Here is a 13,447-nt window from a genome sequence, read left to right as displayed (position 1 = left end):
GGGGAGATATGGAGGCTATGAGAGCAGATGGGGGGATGTCCCTTCTGCAGCCCTAGGAAGTTTGCTAGAAGAGGCTGCCTCTAAGCTAAGATCTGCAGGACTTAATGAAGAGCGACATAGGATACTGGTTAAGAGAGTGGGTGCTGGGGTCTGACCTCTTAGGCTCAGGAGCCTGGCCCTATCACTTCCTTGCTATGTGACCTTGGCCAAATTACCTAACATCTACCCATGTCCATGATGATAATAATACGGTGCATTCCCTCAAAAGGTTGTTATGAGGACTAAATGTGTCAATGAATGAAAACTAATATTACCTGACAAGTGTCAGATTAGCTAATACAAATTAACTATTATTCATTCATTAAAGTATTTATTGGAAGGCTACCCTGAATCAGGCTGTACTAAAAGATATTATATATTTGTTTGCTTGTGTGTTCTTCATCTCCTCCTCTAGAATACAAGCTCCAGGAGGGAGTGACTTTAGTTTTGTTACTGGTTTTAAGCCCGGCACCTAGTTCCAGTGCCTGATGAAGGGGGCTATTAAATAAGGAATACACGCATGAATGGAGTCATAAGCAAGATAAACAGGGCTCCTACCCTCCCAGGACTTGAAGTTTCAAGGAGTAGTTTCCAAAAACATGGCTGCACGTTAAAAATGCCTAGGGTGGTTTCTGAAAAATGTTGGAGCTCGGGCCTCATGCTAAAAACTCCTTTTTAATTGGCCTGAAGTGGGATTCAGCCATCGCATTGATACTGCCTTTCAAAATCACCAGGTGATTCGAATGTACACCTGTGAGCCACTGGAATGAACCTAACAAAAGCCGCTAAAGGGCAGGGAACTGGCATGATCAGATCCATGTTTTATAATGTGTCAAATGGATTGCAGTAGGCAATGAAAATGCAGTCCAAAGAGACTATTGTTCTTATAAATCAAACTGTCTATAATGTTTGAACATTTGCTTAAAAGCTCATAGAACAAAATGTATGGGGCAAAACACACTTTCTCATAAAACAAAACTGTACAAGTAAGATTATTTGAATAGAATATCTCTAACTCCCTTGAAATTAGGTAAAAATTGGGAAGAACTATTCATTTAATAGATCCTTATTTCACGGTGCTCTGTACTTACTCACTGACAGCCAGGATTTTTTGCTTACATCTCAATATATTGGGTAATTGCTTTCTTTGGAGAATTACACTTTAATTAAATTAATTTCCTAGCTTTTCCTTTAAAGAAGAGAAAAGCAAAAGAGTGAAAGGGAGAGCGGCAACTCACAGAGGAGAATATACTGCCAACATGTCACTTCTGTGTCAGTCTTAATAAGGTTTTTGGCAGCTTTGGTGAGAGAAGCTATTTCCCTGACCAATGCTCATGAGTGGCATAAGGCTTTTGATGGCTGGAAATATGAAGATGAACTAATCAGAGCCAGAATTTTTCATTGCTCCTCAGCAAGCACGATTCCCAAAGTGAAGCAACTCTGTGGGTCAGGGAAAGTAGCTAGCAGGGGCAGCTGAGAACTAATTGGATACAGACACGGCAGAGACATTTTCCAAACAGAACTGAGATCCTGTCTCTCTAATTGTCAACTTGCTAGCGTGACTGATTCTCTCCAACCCCTACTTGACACGGCTGAATGACAACAAATAGGGCTGTGGGAAAAATGACAGGAAAGATACCTGTCTGAGAGCAGAAATGGACAGATGTCTGGCACTGGAGGGGTAGGTGGTCTAAGTTTGGCCAGAGCCATGATGTGTTCAAAGGTGATGTCTGTCTGAGTGCTGGCGTCCATGAGCTGCACTTCCGGGGCCGTTCCATACGCGGGTTTACTGAGAGGCGTCCGTCTTAGCACCTGGACCACAATGGGTTCCTTGGCATTTCGAAAAGCTTCCACTGCCTCTTCATGGGTGGCCTTTGAGAGATCCTTCCCATTGACCTGTGAAGATAAAAGCACATTTCTCATCTCAGAGGAAAGAACAGAGAGGCTGTCATCGTAGATTAATAAAGGGTAGGGAGGGTGAGTTTAAACCAGCTCTGATACGAGTTTTGTAACGCAATATTTAATCAGACACTGACATTTATTGAACTTTTCACCAACATGCGGAGGTGAAGATTAGGAAAACAACTGCTTCTTGTTTCTTTAGGAAGTACATCGTGAGGATCCTCAGTTAAAGACTTAAATTTTTTTTTTTATAATTTTTTTTAACATTTATTTATTTTTGAGAGACAGAGACAGCATGAGTGGGGGAGGGGCAGAAAGAGACAGAGACACCGATCTAAAGCAGGCTCCAGGCGCTGAGCAGTCAGCACACAGCCCGACATGGGGCTCGAACTCGGGAATGGTGAGATCATGACCTGAGCCAAAGTTGGACGCTTAACTGACTGAGCCTCCCAGGCGTGCCTAGACTTAAAAATTTAAATAACACATCAGCCTCAGAAAACATTTACCCAAATCTTCAGATAGATAGAAATGTTAAGTATATCTTTTTTTTTTTAATGTTCTATCAATCTCTTGATGGGATTTTCAATATTTAATCCAAGTCTTACTGGCCTGAAATCCAATTTTTTGGTGTTGTCAAATTTCTTTCATTTTCATCACTTTTGAATCCAAGACCATGTCATTGTCATGTACGTTTTATCTTAAATCGTTGCTATTCTGTGTGGTCTGTGGACCCACAGCTAAGCATCACATAAGAGATTATTAGAAATGCAGAATCCCTGGCCCTATCCCAGACCCGCTGAATCAGAATTGGCATATTAACAAATCCCAGCTGATTTAGATGCACTTGAAAGGAACACTGCTCTAAAACATGTCTGAGTATACTATGTGCAGTTGGATCCTCACCTGTGTTTATTTATACCCATTTATGACTCTCCAAGGTAGCCCTGGACAGAACAGAGAAATAGGGAACATTTACCTTTGCCCTCCACCAGTGCTTCTCAGCAGGGCCAACCATTGGCATGTGGAAGAGAAAAAAATCATTGTTTTTGTGAGACTCTCCCATGCCTAATCATCAAGAGCCAATGCCGTTCCCTAGACTTTGTGGCATTCCAAACAGTCACACACTCTTCTAAACATCCTCCCCAATGGCAGTACAGATTGCTCTCAAATAGCTGTCCATTTATTTCTCTAAAATGGGTCCTGAGAGCAGAGTCCCTTAGTGGAAGTTGTGTTTTAATAAAGGACTACAGCATCAAGGACTACAGCACAATTCCCACCCTAAATGAATCAATAATGTTGGCTTTTGCAGATAGGAAGAGATACTTGGGGGCACAATACTGTGCTTAAAACCCCTGAAATTATACCATTTCTAGACAACTAAGCCACCCGCCTGGTGGGGAGGCTCTGATAACTGCTATGCACCAGCAAATCCTTAGAGATCCCTGGGTGCCTTAAAAAGAAGCAAAGGGAGTCGCTGAGTTGCAGTATTAGAACAGTTGCTGACATCCAAATGAGCACATTCTCTCTCCCTGAGTAGACAAAGAATATGTATGTGCTCAGAGCAAGTATGGGGTGTTTGGGGGTAAATGATACAATGCCAGGTAGAAATCGTCATGTCATGTAGAGACAGGTTTAATGACCTGGAGGAGCTAATTTACTCAATGGACCCTGAAAGAGTTAATGTGCCTTCAAAAATTGAGCAATTAAGTTTCCTCACCAGCAAAATATGTCCCAGTACAGTTCTTGGATCACTAGTAAGAAACTTCAGTAAAAGATGTGAATGGTTACCTACCAGTGTGCCCACATTCTCTATTCTGTAAATTCTCACTCTGATTCTTTTCTCCAAGGACTAAACTTGAACGTGACTACTAAATTTTTATTGGTACACCCTTGAGATGTCTGGATGACTTTGGGCATATGGGAATATGTGAAGAAGGGACAGGTATGGACACAGGCATTCATTCTTTGAACTACTGGACAATGACACTTTGGGCTAGGCCCACCACTGTCTCCCCTGAGGATGTGTCATCAACAGATGATAAGTGAAGTCCAAGAATGGAAAAACACAGCCTAAAATCTAGCCTCTCATGTTGGCTGGTATCATCTTTATGTTTCATACCGTGGTCAGTATTTCTAAGTTTCAGGGTTGTAGAAGATGATCCAATGGTAAGTAAGATTGTTCTACCAGGATCTATGTGGTAGGGAGAAATTGCCATTTGTCTCCAGGCTTCCCACTTTATGGTGTCCCTTCAGATTAGTGAATATCCATTTTGGGAAAGTCTTACACCCTTCCTACTCTGAAAAGAATTCTTGGTCATAATCTATTATCGACTACTTAAAACCTACTGGAACATGTCAATATGTTAAAGCTTTTCATTTAAAGTGACCTCCAACAGTGGTAGAATGAAAGAAGACAGTGCCCTTTTTGAAGGACTTCAAGCAGTATCTGAGGGTAAAGGGAAAAATAATTTGTGGCCAGGGTGTCTTCCAGTCACACATTAAATCCTTCTAACACATAAATTGTGTGCCATTAAGTAGTGGACAGACTAATGCCATTATTCTATTTCTTCCTCAAGGTGTCTCAGCACGTTGCCTATAATCAAGTCTTGGTATTCTGTTGTTTCTTACTTGTTTTAGTGATTTTCGAAGCAAGAATAATTTTAAAAAGTGGGCTCCTTACTGATTCATGATTATTTCTTGCAAAATCCAGAAAAGTATAACAATTTAAGCAGAAACATAAAAATTACTAAAGACTATTTTAGACTGTGAAATAATTAGTTCTTATTATAACACTTAGTATATGCAGACCATATTAGCGTTCTTACAGCAAGATCAATAGGTATTGATTTTAAGACCTGTACATTCATTCATTTACAATTATAGCATTTATATGCAAATTTCATTTTCTGCTTTAAGGACAATCAAATACAATCTTCAAAAAGGACAGTCAATATAATCTCAAATATCTTACTTCCCCATTGGGAATGCTCTTTTCTTCCAGTTATCATGCAGCTGACCTCTATTTTCATAAGCTATTTAATATCTCTCAAAGTAAAGAAGTCTATGACCTTTAAAGGCTCTGTCTCACATGATCTCTTAGAAAATGTAAGCACTGATGATAACAAAACACTTTTTTTTTCACTTCACTTGAAGTTCATCAACATACTGTTAGCCTACCAAAAGGTCACCATTTTATAAATTATGCCTTTCACAACAACAGAAAACAATAGCTTAATTGGGAGTTTCTGGCAGTTGCTTTGCTCAGTTATCATCAATTACACCGGGGAAGAAGAACATGGAAGAATACCTGAGGTTTTAATACCGTAGAAAAAATTTTGTAGTAAATTAACAAATAAATCAGTAGCCACACTTCATTTTTCCCAAGTGGCTAGATCCTAAACCAACAGCAAGGTATCTAATATTTCATGGTGCCACATCCTTATCATTCTATTCCATTTCTATCATTTTCTCTACCTCTCTCCTTCCTGTGCTTCCTCTCCCCCTCCCCCTTCTTTCTTTCTTGTCTCAATCTTGCTTTGGTACAAACAACATACAATTTTTATTTGTTTTGTGAAAATGAGACAGGAGATGGAGAAGCCCTCTGTTAACAGTGTCCCATTTAATATAAGTAGCCAAAATGTTCTAGATGCTAAATAAATGGAGGGAAACAAAAATCCTAGGAGAGTAAGAGAGAAGTTGATGTTCAGGAGAAAAAAAAAACTAGATAAAAAGGGTTGGGAGCAAAACTGATGGGAAGAGAAGAAAGGTAATTTGAAAATTAGGGAGAAACACCCATCTGTCATGGGGTTTGAGTTTGAAGTTTACATCCAGAAGGGTTTCAAAAAGGCTGGAGATTTGATTGAAACATGGCATTGAGAAAGAGACTTTTTTGTGAAGTCGTTGTTGAATGGCACAGGTGAGAGGTTAGAGTCATAATAAACATGAGGAGTCTACGAGATAATTCCCTCTATTACTATCACATCTGGCATTTTGATAATTGTGGCCAAAACAGATTTGGTTCTACCACTACTGAACGAGAGTATAGCAATTGGAGTATAACTGAAAAGACTTGTGTGATTGCTATTTGACAAAGGGCAAATATTTGATAGGTGCCAGAGTGGGACAAATGGACTCTCAAATGATGATTAAGCCACCTGATTTGAGATAGAGGAGAAACCAGCACACTGTGCATCTAAAGAGGTGATCAGAACTGACCACAGCATAAGAAAGGAGAAGATGTCAATTGAAGAAGTTCTACAATAGAGATATGTGGTTGCCCTTGTAAATTTGGGACTGGAAGCACATGGAAGGAGCAGTCTTTTTTTTTTATTTAAAAAAATTCTTTTTTTTTTAATGCTTATTTATTTTTGAGAGAGAGAGAGAGACAGACAGACAGAGCATGAGCGGGGGAGGGGCAAGAGAGAGGGAGACACAGAATCTGAACCAGGCTCCAGGCTCTGAGCTGTCAGCACAGAGCCTGATGCAGGGCTCGAACTCACGAGCCATGAGATCATGACCTGAGCCAAAGTCGGACGCTCAACTGACTAAGCCACCCAGGTGCCCCAGGAGCAGTCTTAATCATATCAAACTTGGAGCAGTTGTAAGACAGTCAGATGAACCAACAAATAAACGAATACTTGGTGACTAAAAGAAAAACCAATCGTGGGAAACAATCCTCTGGGAAGGTTTTTCTCCTACCCCTGAACTTATAAGTTGAAAAATTAAGTGTCTTGTTTCTAAAAAGTTATTTTCCATTATACTGATAGGGCTAAGTGGATAGGAGAAAGGCAGTCACTTTTCAGCAACCAATGCAAAAGAAGTGTGAATACATTTGTTGTGGCAGATGGGCTAATTAATCCATAAGCAACTTGTGAATGTTAAGTAAAGAATATAGCTTTTCATATGTAAACCATATCACGGCAATGTTTGATGAGGCTTCTGTTTAACGAACAATCTACCCTTTTGGATAAACTGCAAAATCTGGGCCACTTGTCAGCAACCTCCCCAGAGTGACTGGTGGCCTCAGCTTGGATATGAGCTGTGCTACTTTGATTATTCCTCCAAATCCAGCCACATGCAAAATTTTCTTGAGTATCAGAAAACAAACAGGCTTTTCTTTTTTTTCCTTTTGAAGTGCAAACAAGTGCGTGAATAACCAAGTCACCCTGGTGAGTTGCCATTTCCAGAGTCAGCTGTTTGGGAATGATGAGGGTTTCCAAACCTCTGTTTCCTCTTATGAAAAATAAGGCCTTTTATGCATCTGTGCCTTTCATAGGAGAATGCATATAAGAAAACTCAAGAGAAGAAGCATAGAATACTGTAGATTACGTGCAAGTGACATCGACCAATCTTCAACTTGAATATTATTAGTTTTTATGTTTACAAAATTTTTATTCACTCACTCACTCATTCATTCACTCATTCATTCATTTCACTTTACTGAGGTATAGATGATATGGAAAATGGTAAGACATTTAATGTGTACACTGTGTTGATTTGGTATATGTATATACCATTAAAGGATTCCAACCATCTAGTTACTTAACACATCCATCATTTCACATATTGATTAATTAATTTTTTTGGTGAGAACATTTAAGTTCTACTCTCTTAGCAAATTTCAATTATATAATACAGTGCTATCATCTACTATGGTTTACATATAGATCCTCAGAGCCAAGTAGTATAATTCTAGTTGGGCAATGCCAGTTTATAAGATCTCCCCCTTCACAAGTAAATGTGGAATTAATTTTGATGAAAGGCTCTATGTGAACGCTGATCAACTTCTCTGATAGTTATGGAGGTGTTGTAAAAACATGGCCTGGTAACATTTTATAAAAGGAAGAAATGATATTTAAATTGGTGCTAAAATGTTTGGTATGGAAGAAATGTAAAATAATCCAAACCCTATTGTCATTAAAACACTTGTCATATATAATCTTTAAATGCATTTTAGGGAATTTAAGCATATAATTTTTTTCTCAACTTTGGTATGTTTGCTTCTATGTAGACATCTGTCATATCAATTAAGCATAGCACAGGAGAAAAAATATTTATAGTAAAAAGAACACACAGAATAAGAATTGTGCAAAATTATATGAAGAAAACCTAGTGAAAGATTGACAAAATTAATTTTGACCTGCTTTACTGTTATCAATGAACAAAATAACCACTGGTGGGTTTGTGAAAATGATGTAATTTTAGAAGAATACAAGAAATGTTAAATTGCATTAAGCCAAAAGTCTGTGTGATCTGCAGTGATCTGCTTTGAAAGCATGGTTACTGGATTTTTAGACGCGAATATGTAATGATCACATTGATATAATAGGCAGACTTACCCAAAAGTGATCCTGGGGTTCCTTCTGGCAAGCTTGGACTATGAGGGACTGGTAGCTTCATTTTCCTGGTGTGTGGGGGTGCTACAGCTTTGAGCTCCAAAGTCCCCCTGCGCAAGGCAACTGGCTTTCCCAGCCAAATGGAAGTCACTAACTTCTAACCCGGATATTCTGAAATTCTTGTAGTCTGTTTCCTTACTGATAATGTTTCCGAAAGAAGAGAGCAACAGTGGGTGGGGATCCCTTCACTGGACTACAGAAACAATGCATGTCCATCAGTTTGTGGCCCCTGCACAACTCCCCATGCTACTCACTCCTGACTTGTATGTTTTACCAGTAAAGACTATTGCCTAACCTTCGTAATTTGTGACATTGTGAGATTTGTCCTTAATAACCTCTGCGTGACATGATATACATTCACAACCTAAAAAACTGAATATGTTAAAAAGGCTCATACATATAATAGTAATGAATTGCAGACCCCCGGTAACCCAAGGAGATATTTTGAAAGTCTATTGTTACATTTAACTAATTGATTGTGACACTGAGGTCACTGTTGTAGGACAGTGTGCTACTTCCTGATCCCTTTCACCGTACACTTTGATAGTGAGGTATTCCCAAATGCAAGCTCGACTCATCTTCAACCTTTCTTATCAAGATATTGTAGACCCATTCTTTGTGAATTTATCAGAACTATTCTTGAACAAATTGATCATTTTGGTTATAGGCAATCTTGGGGATGCACCTTTCCTAATTGCTTTTTCCCTTGATTATCTTTTGTTTTATTTTTTGTAGCCCTTCCTCTGTATTTTCTGTTTCTTTCCTGATTCCCACTGCGACATTCTTCTCTTCTAAGCTTTCCCATTTGGAAGTGATTATTTATATAAATTATCCCTGTTACTAAAGAACAGGTCATGGTATGTTTTGATTCTTACTGAGGGAAATAAATTGAAATATATGCAACATAGTTTTTTTTTTAACTTTCATATAAATGGATTTATTTCAATTATGTTAATGAAAGAAATGGAGGTATCTGTTTTTTGGCACATGAGCTGGCGGTTCTTAGTTTGTCCATCAGATGTACAGTCTAGTCTACCCAGCTCGGTGCTCTGGGACACTGACCACTGTATACTGCGTCACTGTGCTCCCTGCTTTATGTATTTTGTTTGGTTCAGTTAATGGTAAGAGAGCTAGTACGATATGTCTTTATCCAGCTCCCTCTCCACCTGGCTTTCAGGACACCAGATCTTGCTAGGTTCTGTTCACATCTCTCATTCAATGTCCCTCTTCAAGGGTATGGGCAGTAAGGACTTCTTTATATTGCGATTTCCTATGTTCTTTTTAACTCTGCTCACACCCCCTATAAGTTGCTCCATCATTAAATTCGCTTCAATTAAATCCTTTGTGACTTCCGTTTCCTTCTGGGGCCCTGCCTGATAGAACGAGACATAAACTTCTCTGATTCAAACAATAACAAAAACGTATGGTAAAAGTTGAAACTTACCATCTTTGCAAATTAAGTTCACTAGCAAAATTAGTTGCATCAAAAATACAATTACCAGTTTCTCGGATTTAGCAAAAGTTGCATTTTTAAGGGAGAAAGAAAGTACAACTTTTATTGAGATCACATAGCAAATCTAAAGTATTCATATATTTGATATGCATAGTTATTTCACAGAATATCCCTCAGTGTGTCTTTGTCTAGTGTGTTTCCTTGATTAGGTACAGGTTTTGTGTTTTTGGCAAGAATGCCTAGAAGTGGTGTTGTGTCTTTCTCCATCTATCCTATCAGGAGGCAAGTAGTATGGATTTGTCTGTTACTGGTGATCTTAACCCTTAGAACTTCATGAAAAAGAGAGGGTGAGAGGTGGGGGAAGGTAGAGGATGAATCTAAAGCAAATGTAATGTAATGTTAAAATCTGGGGAATCTAGATGAATGGTATTTGAGAATTCTTTGTACTACTCTTACTAAAACTTTTCGGGAAGCCTGAAATTATGTTGAAATAAAATGTTTCAAAATCCTATTGTATCAGTTATTAGCTAAAAACAGATTCGTGTTGTAATCACTTAGAGTTAATAATAATTGTAAGGAATTGTTGGACACAGCTTCTTCAGAGTTTACTTCTGTATTTGCATATCTTTAGAGAAACAAATTCCTACTCTGCACTGAATGTCTTTTTTTTTTCTTGTGGACATGTGTGTGTGTGTGTGCGCACACACACACACACACACACACATCCCTACAGCAAAAAACACAGATTGGTATCACCAACTTTATCTTGTCATAACAATTCATCTACTGAATATCACCTGAAATCCTGTTCTCCTCCAAGCTGAGCTATTTAAAAAGATAGATGGCTGCCTTCTGGCTAATTGTGGGAGCTCTTTCATTACTATAAAAAGACTTTTTATATCTCAAGTGACTCTATAAGCAGTGAATAATGACTTGAAGTCTTTGGAGAAGAGTCCACTGATAAAATGGTAGGATAACAACTACTTACTGACCTTTTACTTCCTAAGATAATACTAAGCTGATGTAACTGATTATTAATAAACCTATCCATTGAGTTTTGACATATCAGATCCAAGTATGTTAAACTTAATGAGAAATTCTCAGGCAGACCTAACATTTTCTGGACTGGGCCTAAGGGTGTAAAGACATAAGGCATATATAGGGCAAATTCTTTTAAAATGAACTCACATTATTTCACTGGGCAAAATCTTCATTGTAATTAAATGACCCAGAGTTTCTTTTTAAAAATTACTATAAACAGCATCAATAACTGAGGATTTAGAGCAATTTGTTTTCATATTCACTGAAAAAGAGGAAATGTGCTCTTAGCCCCTGGACAAGATCTCTTGGTCTCATTTTTTGTTCTTAGGGCATATATGGATATCAAGAACATAACCTTGGGTCTCAGCCATCAGCCACAGTAGCATAGTGCCAAAGAAGTGCCAAAAATAACCATCTGTTAAATGAAAGGAATAAAAGTGTTCCACGTAGCTACTAATAAGGAATCAGGAGATAGTGAATTATTCGTAACATGGCATCTGTCATAAGAACATCAAAGATGCCAATAACATCTTCACCAAAATTTCGCTGTACCCTATCTCCAAAAGCAATCCCTACTTAAATGCTTCCGTGCAAAAACAAAAACAAAACAAAAAAAACAACAAAAAAAAAAACATTCAATGACAAGAAACTAACAGTTCTGTTCAGTGCTGTAGTTTAAAGTCCCAGAGCCATGCTTGGTACATACTTGATACTCAATAAACATGTGCTAACTTTTCATTTCCCTAGCAAAATCCATGTTAAAACAAATGTGATTGGATTTGTCATGAACGTTGCCTGTGTTTACATGCAAACTGCTTTCCTTTCACTGCCCAGCTCCATTAGGTAGCCCAGTTACCCAGATTATTCCATTTACTGAAATATGTAAATTATTTGAGTGGCACACAAGGGCAAGCCCCACTCAGAAGCTCCGCTCAGAAGCCCCACTAATCCTTCAAAGTTGTAGATGCAGGAAGCATTCAGAACTGGGATCTAAAGAGTTTCAGTATTAGCTGTGTCACACTGAGTAAGTTATTTAAACTCACTGAGCCTCAGTTTCTTCATCTGGAATAGAAGATGCTAATACCCCTCAGAGTTGTGGGTAGGATCAAATAAATAATACAGCTAAGGCAGCAAACAGATTGCTATGCTGCTGAGGGATGCTTCCTTCCTTCCCTCCTTCCTTCCTAACTCTTGAGTGACGGAAACTAGGCGGTTCTCTGGGGATACAAGCTAATACCTGCACTCACAGTCCTGGCCGTGACAACGACCATAATATCAGTTAGCACTGGGTGAGCATTCACAACGTGCCAGGAGCTGAGCGAAGCACTTGGCTTATGTGTTCTCAATCACACCCAGAAATGATCATGTGAGGCAAGTATTTTATCCCCCTTTGAAAGTTGTGGACGCTGAGGTCAGAAGGTATAAGAGGCTGAGCAAGGAAGGCACCTGCCCTTCACAACCTGTTTGGGAAAACAACATATACATCTATTATTGTAAGCAGACTTGTCAAGAGCTGAAGGTATGAACTGTGTTCTGTGGGAGCACAAAGAGCTAAGTGTGCCCAGGAGTATAGGGATTTGACATTTGAGTTAGGTCTCAAAAGATGAAGAGTTTCATAAGTTGCAAAGATGGGAAAAAAGAAAGGAACCTTAGAGTAAAGGCATGAAAAAGCCAGTCTTCTGGGAACCAAAAAGAGATCTGGTGTGATGGAGTATGGGGGATTTGGTAAACGTCTGGCAAAGAGGTGGAAAAGAAGGGTCTGACACAGATCCCTGTGTCCTTAATAGGCCACAGTAATGTATTTTTTGATATTTTTAATTTTTTAAAATTTATTTATTTAATGAGAGCGAGCGAGGACAAGGGGGAAGGAACAGAGAGAGAGGAAGATAGAAAGAGTCCCAAGCACTGTCAGTACAGAGCCTGATATAGGACTCAAACTCATGAACTATGAGATCATGACCTGAGCTGAAATCAAGAGTTGGACATGTAACCAACGGAGCCCCCAGGCACCCCTAAAATACTTGTTTTAAACAACACCTTTCATCAGAAAAGTAGTACAGTCTCATTTAGGTTTGGGGAAGATAACTCCAAAGACTGTGGTGAGAAGTAACTGAATGGAAATCAGGAAACCATTTAGGAAGTTACTGGGAAAAATGATCTGTGCCTGGATCAAGACAGGTAAAGCATGGATGGTTCAACCAGGAGAAGATGGGTAGGGTTGTAAAACAATATTCTGATCCTTCCATTCATACCTATTCTAATACCTATCAGTTTAGCAGATTGTCTGCAACAGTCTAGCCTTGGTTTCTACTTCAATTAATCAAATCCACACTGTAAGGAAATGCAAGCTGTAGAAATTGAATTTTAAGTAGAAAGGCATAAAGGCATTCTAAGTAGCTATTGCCCATCCTCTATAGACCTATATTTTCCCTATATTTTCTGTGATTATCTTAGAGATCAAAACCTACCTCAACCAATGTTCTGAAACTCTTTCTGGTTAGTACCCACCTAGCCAGGTAGGTTAACTGTTTCACCATAAACACACATACACATACACAGATGCACACAATTCTCTCTCTCTCTCTCTCTCTCTCTCTCTCTCTCTCTCTCTCTCTCT

General features: G+C 38.8%; 1 protein-coding gene across 1 annotated transcript in view; it reads right to left on the bottom strand.

Moving 5' to 3' along the window:
- LOC125918968 (PDZ domain-containing RING finger protein 4) overlaps nt 1–13,447 on the bottom strand; it is a 139,896-nt gene that overhangs the window by 68,797 nt on the left and 57,652 nt on the right. The window contains exon 2 of the mRNA XM_049625297.1: nt 1,679–1,935. Coding sequence (XP_049481254.1) covers nt 1,679–1,935 — 257 coding nt within the window. The remainder of the gene's footprint in view (nt 1–1,678; nt 1,936–13,447) is intronic.

This window comes from Panthera uncia, chromosome B4 (genome assembly GCF_023721935.1).
Source record: "Panthera uncia isolate 11264 chromosome B4, Puncia_PCG_1.0, whole genome shotgun sequence".
NCBI lineage: Eukaryota > Metazoa > Chordata > Mammalia > Carnivora > Felidae > Panthera > Panthera uncia.
The sequence above is the reverse complement of the archived record's forward strand: the minus strand, read 5'-3'. Positions and strand labels throughout refer to the sequence as shown.